Source organism: Falco biarmicus, chromosome 9 (assembly GCF_023638135.1).
Source record: "Falco biarmicus isolate bFalBia1 chromosome 9, bFalBia1.pri, whole genome shotgun sequence".
In the NCBI taxonomy this organism is placed as follows: domain Eukaryota; kingdom Metazoa; phylum Chordata; class Aves; order Falconiformes; family Falconidae; genus Falco; species Falco biarmicus.
The window spans coordinates 49,589,932-49,612,753 of record NC_079296.1 but is presented as its reverse complement, the minus strand read 5'-3'; the positions used below and the strand labels follow the sequence as shown (position 1 = coordinate 49,612,753).

At 40.9% G+C, this 22,822-nt stretch overlaps 1 protein-coding gene across 4 annotated transcripts in view; it reads left to right on the top strand.

Annotated features, from left to right (window-relative positions):
- The window catches only part of ADK (adenosine kinase), a 299,689-nt gene that overhangs the window by 251,023 nt on the left and 25,844 nt on the right, over positions 1 to 22,822 (top strand). For all 4 annotated transcript variants that reach the window (XM_056350951.1, XM_056350952.1, XM_056350953.1 and 1 more), the window contains one exon: positions 6,621 to 6,735. In XM_056350951.1, the coding sequence (XP_056206926.1) occupies positions 6,621 to 6,735 (115 nt within the window). The remainder of the gene's footprint in view (positions 1 to 6,620; positions 6,736 to 22,822) is intronic.

Genomic DNA, 22,822 nt, shown 5'->3' with positions numbered 1-22,822 from the left:
ATTATACTCTCCAAGCCTCGCAGCGGTTGCCATGGAAACTTGGCAGTCGTCATGGTTTCTTTGTTCTGCCAGCTCAGTGTTATGACGCACTCTGCTAGGTCTGCACCCAACATCGCCTACAGATGTTATTTATTGAATTTTGAAAAGCCTCTTGGGAAGCCGAGAGGTTGGGCACGGTTTCAAGCTGCCTCTGCAGATATGGGACCTGTCAGTTTGTTCAGTTAAAAAGCTACCTCATTAGCTGCATTACGCTCCGTAAGGATTCGCTGCCGAAGCAGTGGTGAAGCAAGACTAAATAGTGGAATAGAACACCGCTTAAAGAACTTAAACCCTGCCATATGCGGATTATCGTTATGCAAATGAATTTTAGCAAGGTTGTATATAAAATTGTTAGGTACTGATTAATGTAAACCGTGCCGCTACGAACAGCTTCTTTTAGAAGGGGTGGCGTGGAATTTGTGTTTCAAAACATATTGGAGTTGGTGTTTTCCATCTGTGCTCTAAAAATGTATGGTCCTCTACTTTCTTGAAGTAAACGCTGTTGATTTTGCAGTGATTTTTCAGAGCTTTTGATTTCGTCTTCTGGAGGTATTTGTTTGAATAGCATCTCCCATTGGCTACACTGGGATAACTTCATCTGGAGAGCTATCAGCTATTGGTCTCTAATGCTGGATTCAAATAGGCAGCTTTTAAATACTATAATTAATGTGACAATGGTGGTGCTAATTTTGCAGAGAGTAAGTGATCTTACTGAAATCTGAATTGCAGAACTGCACACACATGAAGCCTTTTACATGGTGGTTTTTTCCACAGGAATAGGACCCACCATAATTGATTTGTTTGCGGCGTATAAGAATAGATAGGAGTTTGACTGCTCAACACCTATTTTGCATAAATAATAGAAGCCGCGCAATTCAAACCGCATCGCTGTAAGAACGTGCCACTTTTGTGTGTGGATGGTTGCACATGAAAAAAAAAAAAAAAAAAAAAAGAGGGAAAGACTGACAGCTTTTGTTCTACAATTTAGATTTCTTTAGAACCCTACACCAGCAGGTACATCAATGCCATCGGTGTTTTAGATATTAAAACTGTGGGCTGTCCCATTTCATTTTATGTTTCCCAAATTCATGTGGCTGCTTTGTGGAAATCCAGACTTTTTATCACTGTCAATTTTCATTTGTATAATCTGTATTGTTAGCATAAAAATACACTTTGAGTTTATTCTATCAAATGAATGAATTTCACAGATGCCTCCAAATATAATATGAAGCATAACAAATTATTGGTACCCTCTGGTAGCTAGACAATAAAAAAGAAAGGAAGTAGTGTATTAAGTCTACCCATTCTATATTTTTATTGCCCCCTTGAGCTACAGACTTTGAATGTGCCTGGTTTAAATTCAGCTCTAGTGACAAACTGCTTTTGCTGGTGTCTGCTAACTACCATCGTATTAACCTTTCCATTAGTGCTTGCTTAGAGGTTTTAGCACAGTTCCTTCTGAACATCCTAAATCTGCCACATTTGATTACAGCGTATCAGTAAAGTGCACAATGATTATGATCTTATCTCTTATTATCCCCTTGCTTGGCAACAACTCCCATGTCAAGTTTACTGACAGAGATGTGTAAAACTTGATAAGTGGCCACAGTCTTGTTTTCCCATTGTGCTGTGGAGGCATAAAAAAAAAATCACACTACTAATAATCTTATGAAAAAACTTAGAGCTTCAATTAGCCTTTCAATTAAAAACAAGAAAAATTTCCAGCAATTCTCAAAGCTTGTGTAATTGATTTTGTGATTTATATTGAGAAGAGAAAACTGGCAAAACGTGGAAGAGGAAAGGAAAGGACTCAAGTGACCAGGGCACAAATCAAGAGGATAGTTATCCTGGAAGTGATGAAAAGTTGCTGGTAGCTGAATTTGAATCACAGCCTGGAAAGAATTTTATTTTTTAACAAAAACAATCAGAAATCATTTAGCATAGAGAATCAGTTGTGACTAGCTGCTTTTTTTTTTTTCTTTTACTTAAATCATCTGCTTTTCTACCTTCCAGTATGCATGGACTAGATGCATCTTTTAAACATGGACAGACTTAAGTATATCTGAAACAATTTCTGGGGGAAGGTAAAAAAAAAAAAAAAAAATTACAATCAAGTCAACCTCAGGAAAAAATACACCTTTTCTGAAGAAATAAAATCTTGTCATAGGAAGAAGAACACACTTCCATGACACAAACCTGGGTTTTTCTTTGTAAGAGAAACCGCATTCAAAGGAATTTTTATTTTGGTGGTTCACCTTGCCCAGGAGTCAGTTTTCCATTGAACTTTGCTGAGATACAAGGTATTTTTGTAAAATCAGTCATGATATTTGAAGACCATTGTTTCCTTCATTTTATCTCCTGACCAACGCTTACCTGTAATAATCAAAAGTAGAACATTACTTCTGATGCAGTCTCTTCCTGGAGTGCATCGGTGTTTTCTTTTTTGTGAATTTCATGTTCCATGACATTTTAAAACCATTAAATAAATAGTAAATTCACTGACTGTGAAGGCAGTGCTTCATCCTAATTGTATGTTGCAGTTGTCTCAGTAATCCATTGTAATAGTCACAGTTTTCATCCCAGGGAAGGCCTTGGACTTGGCTCCCCTTGAAGTGGTAGAACGGTTGTCAGTCTGGTTTAACTGGGTGTTTGTAATACGTTTCAAAAAACAAAATTGCCAGGACAAAGGTTTATGGGGGTTTATTTTTACAAAATGGCAACTCGCTGTTTGTTCCATGTGAGAATTAGGAAAACTAAATCCTCCGTCAACATAAAACTTAGGGTTTGATTCTGTCTGCCAGCCCAAGCACTGTGATGAAGGTAACGGGACAGCAAGTATCGAAGGGGTTAGCAGCAGCTGCCACGCAAAATAATCTTTCCTGTTGGAGGCAGAGGTCTTCTCCTAAGTAGGTATTGGTTGGGGAACCATATCACAGAGTTTTGGTACCCTGGGCCAGATTTGGGTCTTGAAGTTAACGAGGTGCAGTGCCGAGGTCGGCTGTTCTCAGTGGATTTGTGCTTGTTTAGGTCAGGGCTGCGCTCATCCCAGCTGGTGCGGACCTGTGTGCAGGCAAAGATCCGGCGGCATAGTTTGAGCAGCAGTTTTAATTGTATGCAGTTTTTTCACATACCTCTGTCTGCTCCTGGGATAGCTGATGTATGCTCTTTACACCTGCTGGAATGAATGCCACAGGCAAGGTTTTTCAGGTGCAGCATCAATAGGCAAATCATGCTTTTGTGAGATTCGTATGCCGGATTTGTTAAATCAGACTTAAGTACATAATTGGGTATGTGTGAGCATCCTGTGAATCTGGGACATGTTATAGAGGCTTTAGGACCACAAACTGGTGCATTCAGCCATGTCTGTAGATACAGGATGTGTATAGGAAAGTCTCAGTAAGTGTGCAAGTGCGAGTCAGTGCATAACAAATCTTTACTCATTACAGCTATTTGAAAATACTATGTATATTCTGAACAGAAACAGGAGGTGACAACATTTCATGATATTTGCCTGACAATGAAATGAGGGCCATAGTTCTCTGTGGTCTTAAGCTGTAAATGTTTACATCCTAGCATTTATTTACATAAATATTGACATATTTTAAAACGTCACATTTGTACCATCAAAATACAACGTGACGGTAAGGTGGGGAGATACATTGTGGAAAAGTTAAAGCCTCCTCAACACTAAGGTTGCAGCTCTTCTGCTAGATAGGCTCTATTTTATTCTCTTCCTTTGAGTAATTGTAGTCTAGAAAGTGATTTTGGCTAAAAATGGCCAAGTTAATTCTCACAGAAGATGCTCTTCAGTTACTTTTAAAGCCTGCACAATCAGATGCGAGTCTCCAAATCACTCTGTTTTGAAATTTCTGCTTTTTAAAAAATTGCCTTTTTCCCTCTAAACACCTTCCTTCTACTTTTATATGCTCGTTATATATTCACTTCTTCCTGAAAACATATGTACTTTCTACCTTCTTTCACTATTTCATCCTTTACCATCATTCTTTACTCATCTTTTCCCTCAGGGTCCTCTTTCCCTCATATAAGTTCATCTTTATTCTTCCTTAAACTGAAGAAATCATCTCTTGATTGTGCCATTTTCTCCTATTATAACATCATCGTTTTCCTTTTAAAATTCAAAGTGCATGTAAATACATTGCACAAATATCTTCAAGCTCTTTGATTTCAGTGCCAGCTTTGCTCCACTGTAAATGTGCTTAATAAAGTCACTAGTAGCCACTTCCTACTTAGCAAAAACTAAACACCTCGCTGCTGTTTCCTTTGATCTCCGTGATGCTTTATTGCATTTTCTAGTTCATGGATCTTTTAATTATCAAGGCCTGAAATAGTTCAGAATTTAGGTTAACCTTCAGAAGCCTACATATTAGTGAGCTGGAGGGCTGTAATTCTCCATCCGTCCCCTGTTCAACAGCTTGTGCCACCAGCTGATACCTGCTATTTGGAAATCTTTTTTTTTAAAAAAAAATCATTTCCAAAGAAAAGAGCAGCGATTTAATTTATTTTTTTTTTCCTCAAGCATCTTTAAGGGACTCCTCACCTTTTGAGAATTCGGGGTGAGATGGCCCCTGTTTGCTGTCCTCAGTCCATGCAGAGGGGTTCAGGGTTTTTCTCTTCCTTCCCTGGTGGAAGGTGTTGCCTTCTAGAAGCTGCAGTAACAGACTGAGCAGGAGGAAGGAAGAAATATCACGAATGGGAGTGTAATATGTGGAAACAAAAGGCATGAGAGAATTTTAGAAAGCGGTAAAGAGACCAATAAGTAAGGGGAAATCATTTTCCTGTTTAGCAAATGTGCATAAATCAAGGGGCTCACTGACTGCCAGCGCTGGGGGGGAAGTTAAAGGGAGGCTAGAGAGTATCGCAGAAGAGCTAGATAACGTTCACATAAATTGATACTGGTAAATACACAGCCCCGGCATATTCTCTGTCCATAAGAAAGGTGAAGTGCTTGAAGATCAACAAAATTATCAAAAATGAGCAAGTAACCAGGACTGAATGGTGTGCAGATTATAGTTCTTGAAGTGCTTAACTGACCTGCTGATGCAAAATAATCAATCTCGTGTTAAAATCGGCAGCTGCAGTCAAAATGGCACATGCCGTACCTGGGTTTCACACTAACACTATATGCTGATGTCGGAAGGTAAAAATCAATTTATTAGTAATATAAATTAATCGTAACAGCTCTGGTAAATGACTTGAAACCACTCTGGACAGCTTTATAAATGAACTCTATTCATTATGCAGTTGTGTTAAAAAATTAGTTGGGATTCATAACGAGCAGGACACAAAAAGGTGCAGAAAATATTGTTATGTTTTCATACATTCAGTGCTACGCCCTCACCAGATCAGCTATGTTTCATTACAGTTGCTTGTACGCAAGAGCAAACTGGGGAAAAAAAGTGTGGTGTTATTTAACACAGGTATGAATAAAGTGGGACATAGTAAGTAGCACAGAGAATAATTACAGTCTTTCTCACTTTCCTAATGTTAAAAAAAGAAAAAACAAAAAATTAAAAATGATGGCAAGAAATAGGTTTACAAATGCCACATCTGTAGAACTTCCTGACTTGAGATGAATCTGAGAACAAAAGCTTCCCACGTAGCATTATAAGAGGATTTGATGCTGATACAAATAACAGAAATACCTATATTTAGATTAGATTGAAAACTTCAGTAAATTAGAAATCAAAAGTCCTTGCGTTTCATATCACAGGGCAACTATGAGAACAGAGAGGATAACATTCCCGTGACGAGTTGTGCCCCTAGAGTTTCTTGCATCGAATTAAACGGTTGGGACTTGTTGCTGTCAGGGACATTGGGTGGATGGGAGGCTTGGCTCAGCGTGCCGGTGTCTCTGTTCCTGGCTACGTGCGCCACGGTGCACGGATAGAGCCCCTTTAAAGCAAAGGTGCCTGACATTTTTGCCTCTTAGCCTTACTTCAGAAGAGCGGGGATGTTCTGTGCCCCACTGAATGTACCTTCCAGCCTTGGCTTCCCCGTGTGGCACGGAGCACGGTGAGCACGGAGCGCACTCGCCTGGGCTCCGCACCCTGCACAGGATGCACGGTGCGGGCAGCTTACCGCTGACGTCAGGTGCTGCAGGGGACTTAGAAGAACAGTATTTGTAATCCTGCTGAAATCAGAGGGATTATAGTATTCTAAAACCTGGCTAAATTGGATGAAAATCAGGCCCAGAGTTTATCCAAAGTATTCTCTTACCAATTTTATTTTTAATTCTATGATAGGTAAGGTTAGAATCCAGTCATCAGCAAAGAAAACCACTAATTGCTCATTAGGAAATGCTCTGTAATTCCTTTGTTAGTTTTGCAGCAATTGGAATAGCTGAACTATCATTATCAAGATTAAAAAGAATGGTCTCATAGTACTGCATAAACCCTTAGGAGAGTCAAGTATTCCTCCTTCTAAAAATCTTCCTCTGCTGGCAATAAACTCAGTTTTCTACCTAGCTGTAAGAAAATGATTCTCTGATCTGCTAATAAAGTTCTAATCTCTCACCACTCTGGTATGCTGGTAACAAGAATTTTCTTTCTCGCTGTTAACAGACCGAAGACATTAAGGAGATAGCCCGCAAGACACAAGCCCTGCCAAAGGCGAACACTAAAAGGCAACGAATCGTAGTTTTTACCCAGGGGAAGGATGACACTGTCATGGCTACAGGTATATTTTTCAAACCTCCATCGTCGCTCACTGTAAATATTTCAGTTAATCAATTACAAGTTGCGGATTTACAAATTTTAACCGTTCCGTGGTAGTCGGAGCATTTGCCTTGTGATGTTAGTCCACGTTCCTCATCTGTTGTGCTTTTAATTGTTTTAAGGTTCTGTATTTAAGAAGTGACTATTGCACAGGAATGCCTGGGAATTTAGTTCTGAACATCTTAAGTTCTTTTTTTTGTATAACATAGATCTCAAATATTGATCCAGTTGGTTTTACTCAGATTTTTATGGCTTGAGATTTTATCTGTGTAGCCATCTTTGCTGCAAACAGGAACACGCTATGCCTGCTGAGAACAGCTGTGCAACAGCACAGTATATTTAAACATTTGTGAAGAGGAGGAAGTGAAATCCAGTACTAAGTGCATTTCCAGGCTTTTTTGCTTTGAGCAGAAAGTCTCGCTTTAGCTTTTCTCAGCCGTCTGCTCTTCTATTCTCAAAGGAGTACGTGGGAAAAAGGTGTTCTAGCAGGGATACAAGTAGTTTGGGCTGTCTGAAGCGATGATGTACGATGCACAGATTTAAGCGTTATAAACATGACTGCCTACCTTTTGATGGTCCCTTTAATTCTGTCCACCTCTGCTTCTAGACTAAATAAAGCTATTAAAAACATGTGCGGTGGCAAGCCATTTCAGTCGCTCATTCCTTCACAAGGTAAGTTATTAGTCAGGGCTGAATTCCTCCTTTGGAAATCAAGTGGAGTTGAGGAAGCTCTGCACCTGAGGGACCGGTGCTTACTCATACGATACTTGCCTCAAAAATCAGAATTGGCTTCAGACTGTGGCTTCAGGGCTGGGCGCTAAGTAGGTATGTCACAGCTCTATAGATCATCCTCAGCAGCAGTGTGAATGATTCCTCCGATGGTTTGCCGCTTCTCCTGTTATGGTAGCTACAAACTGGTTAAAAGGAAATAGAAAGCAGTCATTGAGAGCTGCGTATGTTTATCTCACTGAATAACGATGGAAGTGTGGCTTCCAGAAAGTTACTGCGTTACGTGAACGGCCCATATGGAGGCACTCCACTGGAGTATTGTACAGTTGGCTGAAAAATAGCAGTATAAAAATGTTTTTATACATGAGCGAGTAATAACGGTAGTAAACCTAAATCTTATATGTAACCCTCCTGTGCTCTTATTTAATTTTCACTGTGTACTTATTTTATTCTTCAAACTGGAGTTGTTAACAAATCCATTAATCCCTTCTTTGATATTTTTACAACTGGGAGCTTATTTGAGGACTGACACTTGCTAATCTTAGCTGTTTGTTCGCTCTGAAATGAACTTAAATTAGAGAATGCACTTTATGTGCATGATAAATGCAAGATGGATAGAGAGTGTATGCAATGGTGTCAGCTACAAAAGCAAACATGATAAATGTTAAGGCAGTTTTGAGCCGTGGGATAAGCTATTCAGTGCACAAGCATAGCTGAATCTCTTTGCTATGTTGTTATTCATGGCAGCCAAATAAATGTCAATAATAAAAGAGAATTAAAGATTTTCATTTCCCAGAGGCAGTCCTCTAATACAGCTTGATCTTTCATTTCATTTGTAATTCGTTCTCATGTCAGGATGCAATCATTCGCCAGGCTCTGTGTGTCATGTTAAGTCATTTAATAATGATTAAGAACATAAAAATGTTTGGCCTGTGGGGCAATTCTCGAAAGAGGTACCAATTTGTTATTGTTTTCCCCCTTTTTCCTTCTTTTTGTGTGGATCATCTTTTTCCCACCTCCTCACATTAAAATAATACTGGAAGAAGGAAAAAGTGTCCCTTAATATAGCAAATGATGATACCACAGAATGGCATAGAGTAGTGCTAACGCGCTTATTTCAGCACTAATTAGATCTAGTTGTGCTTTGGAACTTGCCGTGGAAGGTGTAAAAAGTTTCTAAATTCTTCGTCTTGGGAAGAATTACTGCGTTTAGGAGTAGTTACCAGTATAAAATTCATTTCCTTTCTGTAAGGCATGGAAGAGGAATACATTTTTGTAAAAAGCAGGCTGTGTGTAATTGTTTATCCTGCCTGTCTGAGGAAACGTTATGGTCTTGAAGAATTTGTGCCTAGATTAAAATAGGATTTGCAAAGTCAGCTTGTTTGTACCTTCTGCTTTATATTTTGTCCAGGTTAATAATAATAATAATAACAACAACAACAACAACATGCTTATTAGTTGGAAGACATTTCTGTCAGTAATGATTCAACCAGAGGGGATCGGTAACCAGGCAAAGGACTCTGCTCTGTCTTCTGCTGCTGCCTTTAACCATCCTTCATCGGCTGTTGGGCAGATCACATGTTCCAGTGGTCTTAGTTTATGTCTGAAAGAGTGCCGGGTGTAGCTGGAGCTTACAGGTCTTGGAGCGAAAGACTCCAAGGTGAAGTTGGCCTTTATGGGGTTTTCTGCCTTTTGTTCCTGCTGCCCTTCCCCATTTTCCCCCTGGAAAGGTTTCCGCTCCCCAGCAGCAGCACGGAGCACCGTTACTGCGGCCCGCAGCAGTAGAAGTGAACGGCTTGGGTTGGGCTGCACCCTGGGCAGAGGCACAGCCGGGTGGCCGCCCCCTCCTTCCCTTCGTGCCTGGCCAGATGAGGTAGGTAGGCAGCGCTGAGGCTGCAGGAGCATCCTCAACACAGCCCCGCTTCCTCTGCCAGAGCCTCTGCAGGCTGTCCGGGACAAGGTTGCTGTGGGGCTGGGTAGCGGGAGGAGGAGTGCGCCTCTTGGGTGAGTTATGTGTAGGTTGGAGGGGCATCAGGTAGTAGAGATAATGAGGGGATACACTTTGATACAGCTCTGGCTGGAGGGAGAGGAAATAAGATGGCTAAAAGAGGTTGTTTGCAGGTTGCCAGCTCATTCATGAAAGGGCACAGGATTATGTGTGCTGGAAATTAGATGTGGAGTTGGTGCTTTTTTTTGTGCTTTTTTTTTTCCTTTTTTAATTACTGGTGGGTTGAAGAAGGCCAGATACAGCTGGAGAAGACTGTGGTAACAGTTGTTGATTCCTGGACATTGCAGAGAATGGAAGTATCACCAGGTATTTGAGGTGTAGAGCGTAGGACAGAAAGGTGCTTTCTTACCAAAAGGAAAGCAAGATTGACCAAAAAGTTCTGACAATATAGCTCTTACATACAAGAGAGAGCTTAGACTGAGACAGCTAAAACATCTGCTTCTTCCAAAAATCTGGCCTGGCCATACTGCAGAGGTGTTCCGTCATCTTACGGGGTGCTGCAGTTGGCAGTGTTGGTTCAGTGCCCCCCCAGCCAGCGGCGGCTCACCTTGAACGGGCACGAGCCGTAGGCACTCGGGCACGGACTGACAAGCAGCTTCAGAGGTCCCTGCGGCTGGAGCGCATCGCAGACACGGCGGGACGCAGTAACCGCGTCAGCAATCCCAGCCTAAGCCGTGCCTGTTTGTCAGTCCCCTTTCCTTGGCTGTCTGAAGTCTTGGTGTTTTCAGAGGAAAAATTTCTCTCTCTTAATTATCATGGAGCACGTTGGGTCTTTCTACTGTCTGTTCAGATCTCCTCCATCACAGCCCTCCAGCCCCAAGGCCCCTTTTCTCTCCCCTTCCTTCCTGTTCTCTGTCAGTAGGAATCATTGCAAGGAAGAGGCAACTTCAAGTTCAAGCGGAGCGTGATCGGCATGTTCCGTGGGGAGGGAAAGGAGTGGTTAGGATTGGCACACAGGAGCTGTGGCAGATGAAATGTTGACTAGATTAACTGTCAGCTTCTAATAAGGCTGCACAGACCATGTGTAAGTGATTGTTCTGTGAAGTTTTCCTCCTCTTGTCATAGAATCATGGAATGGTTCGGGTTGGAAGGGACCTTTAAAGGCCATCGAGTCCAGCCCCTCTGCCACGAGCAGGGACATCTTCAACTGGATCAGGCTGCTCAGAGCCCCGTCCCACCTGGCCTGGAACGTTTCCCGGGATGGGGCATCCACCACCTCTCTGGGCAGCCTGAGGTGCATTTTTCAATTATGTCAAATTTCATCTTTTTACAGCAGAACTTGAAGGCATTGGATCATCTCAGTGACCATAAGAATTAGCATTGACAAAAACTGTTGTCATTTTCTCTTAACGTTGGTTCCCCATGTGACTGAATTTTGATGAAACTTTCTTGGAAAAAGTAACCTGTGAAAGACACCTGTGCCAAAACCTTTCAGGGCAGAGGGTTATGGTTATGCTTTGGGAAGGGGACCGGTAACTGAAAATAGGATCTACGGACTTGCTCACCAGCAAAGTATATTTGACAGACAGTGTTGGGTTGATTCCTCGTGCGGATGCTCCTCATCCATACTGGGAATCACTTGGCGATCAAGACTCTGGCCCCACCACCACAGCCCTGTGCCATCATACCCCTCTTCCCAGGCCTGAGGTTCCGGATTTGACGGAGGGTTCTTGGGCTTATGGGATACATTCATTTCATGTTTCAGTACTTCTTTCTGTAACCACAAAAAATACATATGCGGGGAAAGCAGAGAGCTAATGAACACATGCAATCCTCTGAGTTCAGCAGCTGGAGCTTTTAAGAAAAGCACCAAAAATCACAAGCTCTGGCAAGAACATATATGTCATATCTATATGTGTGCTGTAACATTTGTCAGAATCAAATGCTGTGAAAGCTACCCCTTTTACAGAGTTGCTCATAACATTTTTAAACAAATTACTCTTAGTCAGATACATTTTATGACTGGTCTTGGCCCAAAGGGAAATCTTCGGAAAGTCTGAGCAAAATCAGTTCAGCAATGGAAAAACATACTTTTATATTGAAATATTTGCATAATTCAAAAACAGCTGAAGCTACAAACTTTAAACTTGGCTTGTTTTATAGCTTTAATAGAGGAAAGAAAAACAATCCAAATTTAAAGAAAATCACTTCAGCATTTTTCAAGTTATGAATGATGAAATCTGGCATGTTCAGGCGTGAACATAGAATTTTCCATTCTTTTTCCCCCCAGTGTTTGCAAGACCACCTCTGTTAAGGATGCATTTGTAGTAACCTCATTTGTTAGAATATGGCACTAAAAAATGATTATTTTTTTTTAAGGAGTCAAGCATTAAAGCCACCTCAGTTAGGGCTTACTAACCACTTACATCTTCTTCAGTTTTGGGGGTACATTACCTGAGATAACTCAACAGATGAGTTAGCAGTGCTGGCAAATGTGGTAAAATTGGAAAGGTCCGTCTGAACGACGTCTTAGTGCACCTACCACATAGTACTTAGTGAAACAGTTTTGTGAATTTCTGCTTGTTTTTTAATCTGTTCCATAAATTAAACAGCATGTGCCCTGTAGCCAAACGAATATGTCACAATAAATCTTGCAAGGTTGTGGAATTTTAGAGCCTACCTACCCAGCTTTTGATGTTGGAGTGACAGTAGGCGTTTGCCTCTACCTGTTACCTGAAAGAGGATACCGAGCTAAACGGGTGTCGCTGCACCCAGCATGGCCGTGCTTAAGGTAATATGTGCGGATATGTTCATAAATAAAAAGGTTTTATGTTTGGATAGAACGAAAACCTGACCTAAATGAAAATAACGACCAACAATAGTATGTTTTTATGAATGATTAAGCTTCTTCTACTTTGCAAGGGTAGGTTGGATCTTAAATTTTTAAGCAGAGTTTATAAACCATTTGTTTTGGAAGGGTTGTCAAAATTGTGGAAACTGGAAAGATTTTAAGAGCTGTTCTCAAATCATCATGGCGTGACTCTGTATACTTTTGGGGGGAATAAAAAGGAGTGATATTCAAGCATACGACTGGCTCTAAACAGAGGTCAGTAGGTTTTCTTTGTCAGGTTGTGCTGCAATCATAGACCAGCATGTTACCTTGTAAGCCTATCTATAAAACACGGAAGTATTTATTACTATTGACACCGCTGACATTTTATGGTGGGCCTGTTTGCAGCTTCTCTTTCTCTCAAGTTACTGAGTGTTGTGTGCTCTCCTCTAAGAAGCAAGAAAAAGTGTTATTTTTCTTTCTCCTTACAGCTTTCGAGCTTAGCCTTCCAGACAAGAAAGCTTTGACTAGCTTTTTCTCAGCCAGCCTTCCTAAGTGTTTACACAAACAAAAGTAATGTCTTGGACCTGGAGAAATAGTAGTTGGGTTATATTATAGTATGCTCATATTTTTCACAGGATTGCACACATTCACTCCTATTCATTTATATTCAGAAACAGAAAGAAAAGTTTAAAAAACAAAAATGGATTTAGAAAAATTGAAATTTTAGTCTCCTAATAGCATAAGAAATGAGCCAGAAAGCCCAACAGAATTATTTTTAGTTTAGTTGTGACTTAGGAAGCCACAAAACCTAAATTAATAATGAACATTTGATGATAGGGATTAATGAATAGCAAAGCTGGTAATACCTTTTTGTAACTGAGACCATTCATGTTTTCATGCTGTGTGGGAGAGGAGGCCTGAGCATTTTATTAGACAGCTGAAACACATTATTAAAACCTAATTCCTGAATGCTGGTATCGCGACTGCACTTAAAAGTGTATCGACTGTTGCATCTCAGAGAATGCATAGACGTATAAGTAAATCGATGTATGTCTGTATGTGATGTGTGTGTGTTTTCAGCAATTTCATGTTGATTTAAGAAGAGGATGTCTTTTCACGTCTAGTGCGTTAACGCACCAGTTTAGGCCACAAACGGAGAGAGTGAGGCTGGGAAATCCCCTTTTCATGTATAATCACTAGTAATAAGGAATTTTCAAGGCAAAACTGTGCCTGTTATTGAACCTAGCTTGTATTTCAGGTGCTAGAATGAATTTCCATTCTGGCATTCTGAGGAAAAATTACCCCTTTAAGCTATGAAAAATGCATGTTTGTTGAAGGACAATTAATACAGGTCCCTATCCCGTTCCTTAATACTGCCCATAATTTCCTCTTACGGGGAAGAATTGCTACATTTTTTTCTCAGGTACCAATACATAGCTTTAAGAAGTCAGGTTTTGTACCGTAATTCTGAAAAGAGTCCTCGGAGGTGTCACGCTTCATACACACATCCATTGCTTTAGGTAGCAGCGATTACGTGATGTTGGAGAGGCAGCACAGGGCAGGGCTGAGGCAGGGCAAAGGTGTCTCTAAGCTGGTGTCAGAGCAGGGTGCAGCAGTGGGTGCTTGTGGAGCAGGATGAAACCAGGACAAATCTGTAGTGATACTCCCGTGTTACGCTCTCCTAGCTTCCAGTGAGCTGTAGCTGGGGAATTTCTGAGCTAGAGGTGTTGTCTTTGTGCTTAATAGTCAAAAATAGGGGTTTACCGTATGTAATGTCTTGTGATAGTGTGTCACAGACTGTATATTACATAAAGAAATACCTCCCCTTCTTTGTTTGGATTCAGCCACTTAGGAATGTTACTGGCTGTCTCCCTCCTGCTGTGCACGGCCAGGGCCCCGTCATTCCGTACACCGTGTACTGATACTTCTGATTTTGCAGAACTCCTGCTTATCTCTCCTTCACTGGTCTGTTTTCCAGACTCTTTTCCTGTTCTGTTTACTTGTTCTCTGTTTGATCCGTAATTCCGACGCCCTTGGGCCACCCTCCCCTGCGCAGTTTTGGAGGTCTCCTATGCAATTTGTGAATGGGGGACGAGAATGGTCAACTTGCACATGCTTGAGAAGTTTACAAAGTGTTTTAATTTTGTTTTTTCCTTTGTTCTGTATTTCTTTCTTACTAATTCCTAACATTTTATTTGCTTTTCTGGCTGGCACTGATGATTGATACGGTATTTTCATGGAATTATCTGTTGTAATTTCAAATATTCTTTATGGTGTGTATTAACTTAGTATTAACTTAGTATTAACTTAGTAGAGCCCACTCTCGTGTATTGAAAGCTAGAATTGTTTCTTGCATGTGCACCTTTTTCCACATTGACTGACAAAGACTTTTATAGCCCGTTAATGTGAGACACTTTTGCAGTTCTTCACGCTCAACTTTTGGTTTTCCTATCCCAAGTGAATCTGAAGGCATCACAAGAACATGGCACACACCACATGACGAGCACCCCCGGGAGGTGGGGTCCATAGCCTGGAGGTGCCCCCGGCGGGGGTGCGCAGCTAGCGGCAGGGCTGGACCTGGGCAGGGCATCGCAGTGAGGCCACCGCATCAACCACTGCAGACCGGAGAGCAACACTGAATGAGTTTACAGTAAGATAGCAATTCAGGTGTCCTTAAACCCCAAATGGGCATCACGTCAGGAAAGAAAGTACCTTAGTACACCGTAGCTTTTTTTGGGTGGGGTTTTTTGTTCTTTTCTTTTTTCTTTTTTTTTTTTTTTTTTTTTTGAAAGGAGACCTTCCCTGTGATGATATTCCTCACTTAGAGCATCCACACAGATTTAATTTATCATAAATGTCTGATGCCTCCTGTATGCATGGCTGTAATACTTTGAAGCTGATACCATTTTACTGGTGACCTGAGCTGTGAGGTGGTTTGTCCAGAAACAATTACATCGGCACAATATTGCTTGGTTTGCTCAAGCCATGAAGGAACAGAACTACCTAACAGCAATCCTGAGAAGACCAAATTATGGTAATTAAGCCTCCTGGTTACCAAGGCAGACCCCTACTGTTCTGGGCAGTCATGGAAGGAACAAGGAGTCACTGTATTCATTCTAAGGCTGTGTAGTCCTCGGAGCACGAGAGACTGAGGCTTGGGGCCCTGGCAGTTCTGAACTGATAGAAAAAGCAGGAATCTCTGGCTCTGCCTGGGACAAGCATTTCCATCCCCTACTTTTCTCCCAGCCTGTCAGCACTGCTCTGCTGGCACAGGGAACCGGTTTGGCAGTGCACATAGAGCGGCAGGAACCTGCCCTGGTGAGGGGCTGAGCTCTGGACCAGCTCATTGCAGGGTCCATACTGGTGCCAGCATGGGAGGAGAGGACACAGCATTTGCAGTAGAAGGAGGCAAGGATGAGGCTCTAGTATCTGCAAGCTACAGTGGCTGAAGTGGCTGTGGATCCTCACTCCAAGGCATAAAACATGACAGTTTTATTTTGAACTTCCATCTAGCAGCAAAGACCGTAGTTCCAAAGTTGGAGGGAAGTTTGCTCCAGGATCAGCTGTAATACTGTAGAATTATGTCTGCAAAGCAAAGAGCAAGGAATAAGGGGACAGAGCCAGGAATATGCTATCAGAGGGAAGGGATTTCTGACATCTCATGTGCTGAAAACCACCAATTTTACCATAAACTATATTAAAAGAATGGTGAGAGAGCAGGATGGGTCGTTCAGTAACTGGGGAGCACTGGAGCTGATGACAGCCTTCCAAATTCAGCCTGTGCTTCTCCCATGCAGCTCTGTCAAGGTGATCCCCTGTTTTCTGAAAATGACACCTACCCCTCTCCACGTACGCTGAACGTGACATTCTGGTGGCTGTTAGTTTTTCAGCAACTGGTTTTGCAGCTACGATGTTAAGTCGGTCTAAACGTATCTTTCTGACTTTTTGAACCAACCGATGAAAATCCAAACCCACAATGTTCTGTTTCAAATAAAATAATTATCCTGTAAACTTCTCATTACATTTATGCTTTTAAGTTTCAAGTTCAGCATTGTCCCTGTCCGTGCATGCGTTCTGTGTTGCTGCAATATTCAGTACTGGGCGCTACCCAGCTCTCCTTCAAAGCATATACTTTAATGAGTTGCAGTCTGAAACCCATGCGTTAAAGGGTCACAGTGCGTAGGCTTCTTACCTCCAACCCTTAGGTTCAAATCGTACTAACAGGGTGGTTATTTTATGAAATTAATCAGATAGTAATTTTTTTACCAATCATTTTTAAGAAATATATTTTCTCTTTACCCTAATTTGGTGTGATGATTTTTTTCATGGTAAGAAATTAAATGTATGGCTTGTTCAGCAGGTTTCATAATGGATCAATAATTTGTTGGCTTAACACTTTTTTTCCTGTGGAGATGTGGGAAGATCAATGTCTGTAGTGCCCTAGGTCATGATCAATACTTTTAATAAAACTTCCTTATTTTTCTCCCCCCCCCCCCTTTTTTTTTTGCCTTTGTACCTTTGTATGGTTTTGCTTTTATTAATGAGCTTTTCCTTTAGTTTCAGACCATTAATGGTTTTCAGATAATGTCATACTGCCCAAGGTCAAGGCCAGTTTGAACTTATAACTCTAGTTATCAGTGATTAAATCTATTGGATGGGCTTAGATGTGTTAGAAGACATAAGAGTTTGAAGCACTGCTTTCTAAGGGCTCAAAGTTAAAACAAAACAAAATCTCAACCTTTTGGGAGGATGACACATTAAGGCTTTTTTTTCCCCCTTTTTTTCATTTCCTTTTTAAATAAATAATGATTGCCTTATTTATGGGTCTCATATTGGCGTTAACATCGCAAGTAACTACTGTGGCCATGACTGCTCTTCAATTCAAGATATTAAATGCTCCGTATTGAGTTTTCTAATGGTGTATTGCTCATTTTGCAAAACCAATTTTAAATAAGAAGTCTTTTGTTCACGGTTGAAATTCTGGATGGGAGGGTAGCAACTTATCAAAGTACATGTTACCAGCTGGAGTGCTCGCCTAGAACGTGATATTATTTTCTCTGAGGCTTAACCCAGTGTCTTTTTAAATCAATGGAAAGATCTCATTAACTTCATTGGATATCGATTATGGCCATGGAGAACTTAAGACATTCATGAATATTAATGGTTTATACTGATCCGTGTGTCTTTTTGTCTGTTGTACCTTGTCTGCGGTTTCCAGTTCAGTTTTTGTAGTCGACCTGGGGGTTATACAAAAAGCAAAATTCACGTATGCTGAAAGATTTGATAACACATTTTACCTGAAGGTATCTTCTTTGTTGTCTGTTACAAACGAGGTGCATAAAGAACTGGACCCTTTGACCACTGGCACCTAGGCAGAACATCTTCTGTAGAAGGTCTTTTTTCCGTTATTTTTGCAGTGTTGCCTTTTTTTAAGAGGCAGCAGTTCACTTCATAACAAACCATCACAGACAAGTTTGAACAGCAGAATCTCTCCTCAGAAGGTGCCCTACAGACTCTGGTAGCCTCTCATCTTTAATTTAGACATTTTATTTCCCATCTTGTGATTACAGTTGAATGAACATTGTAGAAAAGTTTAAATTGTAGCTATCCGTGTCATGCTTTGGCCGTAAATGATGGAACTTAGGTTTTCAAGCCTTTAATCTTCACCTGCTCAAATAGGCATTGTAAAATAATTGCACAGAATGGAAGGAGAGTAAAATGTGGGTATGTATGGTGACCCTGGGTGAAAATTAACTGCAGGAACTGACCCTTGGATTAGAAGTTTCTCTGCTGTAGCGTCCAGTTGCAGGCAATAGAAGTATTGGGAGGTAGGTGGCAGAATGGAGGGCAGATCCTTAGCCCCGGGGGGGACAGGGCAGAGATGCTGGCTGGTGGAAAAAGTGAGCAGAAAGGAGTTCTGGACGGGTCCTGTTTTGCCTGGAATTGGGGATTTAGGATCATTTTGTGTAACACAACAAACCATCTAGAGTTAGCGCTGTGTGGGGAGAGGGGAGTGAATTGGAGTTCTCGGAAATGGTTAATTGTCTGAAAGTGGAATTGTGAGATTTTATGATCTGTTTGACTCCGTGATGTCCGCAGTAGTTTTTACAGATAAAGCAAAGTGGAAATTGTTTAAAGGCAGTATCTGGAGAGGAGGCTGTGCGCATTCTCACACACAAAGGACCTTGCCTTGACACACCTGAGCGTGATAGAGAGTAAGAAGTGACAGTTTAGATCCAAACCTCTGTATCCCACAAAAACATCGTTTCTGTAGTTGATCCCATTTGAATGGAAGAATGAAAGTAGGTGCCGGCTTGCTTTCACCGTAGCTGTTTTCTTTGTTATGAATAATAGTCAGTAAAGTAAGCAGACCTGACTTAGAGTATATACAGACGGCAGATTTAGTGAGTACAGTAAACACGAACTATTTTTGTATTTGGGTTTTGGCTAAGCCTACTGAATGATATAATACTAATGTTTGTTTTAAAAGAACACACGGAGTCCTCCACAATCAGATTTCAAGTTTGGGAGGCTGCTCAGGCTGCTCCAGTTTGCTGTCGCCTGCTGCCCCGTGCCCCCCACCGCCCGCCTAACCCGCCGCGATTCCTCTGCCTGCCCCGGCGACCAGCAGTCAGAGCAAAATCCAGAGAGGAGCCTATGGAACCAGATATTTATGTCCCTTGTAATCCAGCGCTGTGATATTGTACTGTGAACCTGAAAAGATGCCAGGCTACGCATTGTGGCTAATAGCAATTGATCACGAATGAAACCGCAGAACTCTATGGCAAATTGTTGGCTTTATAAATTCGATAATAAGTACATTTCCTGACAGAATATAAAAGTGCAGTAAATGATGCCTGCCCTCTCTTCCCTCCCCACCTGTCCAACTGCAGAACGCTGTTTGTACAGGATATTGTTGCTGACAACTGAATAAGAATTTTTAGAAGCAGTTGGCCATCAAATGATGGCAAATTTAAAGGTTATGCAAATTGTGCCAGTACAGCCCAGCTTGTTTCAGACCTCTTTTCTCTATTATCATATCAATTGAGTCAGCTCATAGTAGACAAAGCAAGGTTATGGGAACCACCTAGAGCATCATGCACCATTAAACATCAATGCAGCATACGCGAACATCTGCAACAACGATCTTATTAACAGAGGGTATAACGGAAGGCAATAAACAGCTTTCTTAGCCATTTAATTGTAAAAAATTTAATAACCTAATACTTGCATATATTTATCAACAGCAAGTTGGTCAAAAATTATGCAATCATAGTGGATTAGATTACAATACCTATTGCACACTGTAAATTACTACAAAAATATGAAAATCCATTTGTGAGAAGTTAAATACTGTAGTTAGTAAAGTGCTAAAAATGCCATGTTCCTTTAATCTCTGTTGCATCATGCAGTGCAAGTATCTGCTTTTTGCACTGACATTTTTATATTTGGCCAAACCAAATATAAAAAAAAACTGAAGATGTGTTTTGGATTTCCTGGTGCACTAAGCAGCTTAAACATTTCAAAACTTAAGGCACAGTTGTTTTGTTATGAAAAGTAGAATGCGAACACCATAAAGCAGTCCTTGCCTGTGCAAGCAGAGCAGATGTTTGGAGGAAGAAAGTAAAGCAGGTTAGATGTTCATATGGGTTGTGTGTTGCGCATTGGCTTCTGGAGTAGTCCTTGCACTGGTCTAGAGGGTGAGAGCGTGTGAAGCTGTGGTCTGAAATGGCTTAGAGAAATGGACACAGAAATTAAAATACGTTAGAAATTGATGATAAAGAGAAATCAGTTTTTGTTCTTCATGGCCAAGCCAGATGGCTAGGGATGGGCTGGGGCTGGAGCACCGCCTTTGCTGAAATCCAAGAATTTGGCGGGGAGTGCCAGCCCTCCTCTTCTCGGGGACTGGGAGCACTGATGTGTTCCTGGCTTTGGCTACGAGGGAGCTGGAGACCTCAGTGGAAGGTTAGAGCTCCAGGGGGAAAGCGCCACTCTTCCAGTTTCAGCCTGAACGTGCAAAATGTACAGGCATTTAAGAAATAAAAATCAGAAAAAGAAGAGACTGAATGAGTAAAATACTTGGGGCTCAAAGGTTGGGTTTGACAAGCGCATTGAGCAGAAAAACCTGTCCTGAGCGTGCGTCTGCTCCCGAGCAGCTTTGTTCCCTCCTGCACCCTCTGCTCCCACCTCTGCTGCTGCCGAGTAGCAGCTATTGCATCAGATTTGTATTTTTATGGACAAAGAATGAAGCCTTCTAAGTTTTTGTTGGCATAAAAATCCAAGTTGTGCTAGATTGGTTGGCTACAAGCAGCCTCCGTAGGTCACCCGTAGATACCTCAGTCATAACTCTAATGAGTGGGACTCAGCGGGCAGCGGGGGCGGGGGAGAGGCTGGAGGACAGTAAGCAGCAAAGAGGAGTAAAAGCTTGGTGCAAGTAGAAGTTCGGCAAGTTGAGAGTTACAGCTAATTTTGTTTCCTTAAAAAAAAGGAAAGTTTTTCTTCAAAAACATTAAATTGAAGGTCTTAAATTTTTATTTATTTTTTTTTTACCTGGATTTATTTCCTCTAGGAAAAGAAGGCAAAAAAGCAGGCAATGTCCGGATAACCATTAAGTATACCTTTTATACCAAAATGGTTCTAAAAGGAACCAGTAACAAGCATGTTCCCAGGTTTTTTCCACATTTTTAAGTTGCAGTTCAGATGATGTCGATCTGTAGGCTAACCAGAGCTTTTCCCTGCATACCATCTGGTTTTCAAAGCAGCATCTGTTCTTACCTTTCTTCATAACTTTTCCTAACTATATCAGTAGAGTGTCCACATTTTATTTATACAAACCTATTTACTTGCTTACCAGCCTTGCTTCTCAGACTGGAAACTCTTCAGAGCAGGAATCTTTTTTTCTTTTTTTTTCTTTTTTTTTTTTTTTTTTAATTTTTTTTCATTCTGATAGATATCTTGGTGGTCACCTTGACAATACGAGAATACAAATTAGGTTTAAAACATCACAAGTTGAACTTGGCTGTACATGCCAACTGAAGTTTCATTCATTCTAAAAGGATGTCTTGTTTCCGAAAAAAAGATCAATGTGTTGTTTTGGTGTTTAGGTTGGAATAATGTAAAGCTGAATGATTCAGCAGCGTAATGGTAGAGAAATACAAATTTAAAGAAAGGTAACTGAGAGTGACGGGCGAGTGACAAGGTTCCACAGAGGGAGAGAGGCTGGAAATTTTTCCTTTCCCTGCTAGGTTAGTTATTGCGGTTTTGTCAAGCAGCCGGTTTTTATAGCGCTGGGGTTTACTTTCAGTGACAGCGCATGCCCCGCAGAGCCTGTTGTGTCGCCTCTGTAAGTGCCTGCGTGCTGCTGCCGTGCTTTAAAGGGCTTGGTACACAAACATACGATTCAGCAGCTCTTGATGGAAACTGTTTGTCAAAACTGCTATTATAGGAGCCGTATCCAAATGAATGTAATTCACTATGCAGTCAATAATTGTATAAATTCAGGGTTGTGTAATTGACATTAAAATGTATGTGACATTATTTTAAAAGGTAGCAGATTGACCGTCCTGCTTACAGCAATGGTTCGGTAATACTTCGAAAGTGATTAAATGATACTACAGAGATTATAGTTTGGGGTGTTTAATTATCTCAGAAATTATCTGCAGCTAATGTAGGGGGGGAATAAACTTCATTTTAGGCCAAATTCTCTTTCTGGACTGGCATAACTAAGACTTAAAGAATTCCACTAAAAACAGTGGAGGTACTTTGGTTTTAACTGGTGTTTTAAGAGCAGAATATTTTCCCATTGAGATTAGAACAAATTTCAGCCTCCACTGCAGTGACATCTTCTAATAGATTTAAAACCTGCAAAAGCCTGGGAAAATTCATTTAGCAAGCATGTTTCATTCTTCAAAAATAAATAAGTAGTCTAGGGAGGTCTTAATTAAAGGCAACACAGAATGTACAAATAAAGCATGAGAAGAAAAAGATAATTGTAAAAGTTCTAGAGCTGAGCTCTGAGTTAAAAGGATGAAAAATTAAAATTTCTACATGTAATATGAATATTTCAAGGCAATGCTGTAGAGTTTCTATGGTATATCTACCTCAGCAATGTCCAACTAGCATCCAATTAATTATTTTTTTAAAAAGGAGGAATATATCTATATATACATTAACTTATTTTTAGTAATGTTTCTAGGGAAGGCTGTCTCTCTCAGTCCGATGGACTGGTTTTATTTATGAAACTAAATATAAATTCTCCCAGAAGAAAAAGCTCCTTCAGAACTGCTCAGTAGTGACCTAATGCTCACTCCTTCTCTTTTCAGTCTTACTGATGCTCAAGTAAAATAGAAGTGCCTTGGGCCCCTTCCTGCCTCCACTGACAACCCATGCTTCTCAGATTATCATGTAGCATAAACAAAGCTGTCATGTAACATGGCATTTATTTAAATGATGTGATTTCTGTGTTCACCACTCTGAGGTATAGCTAAGAAAGCTTGCAAGTTTTGACAGGTGTATTTGCCCCGCTAGGGCAATATGCTT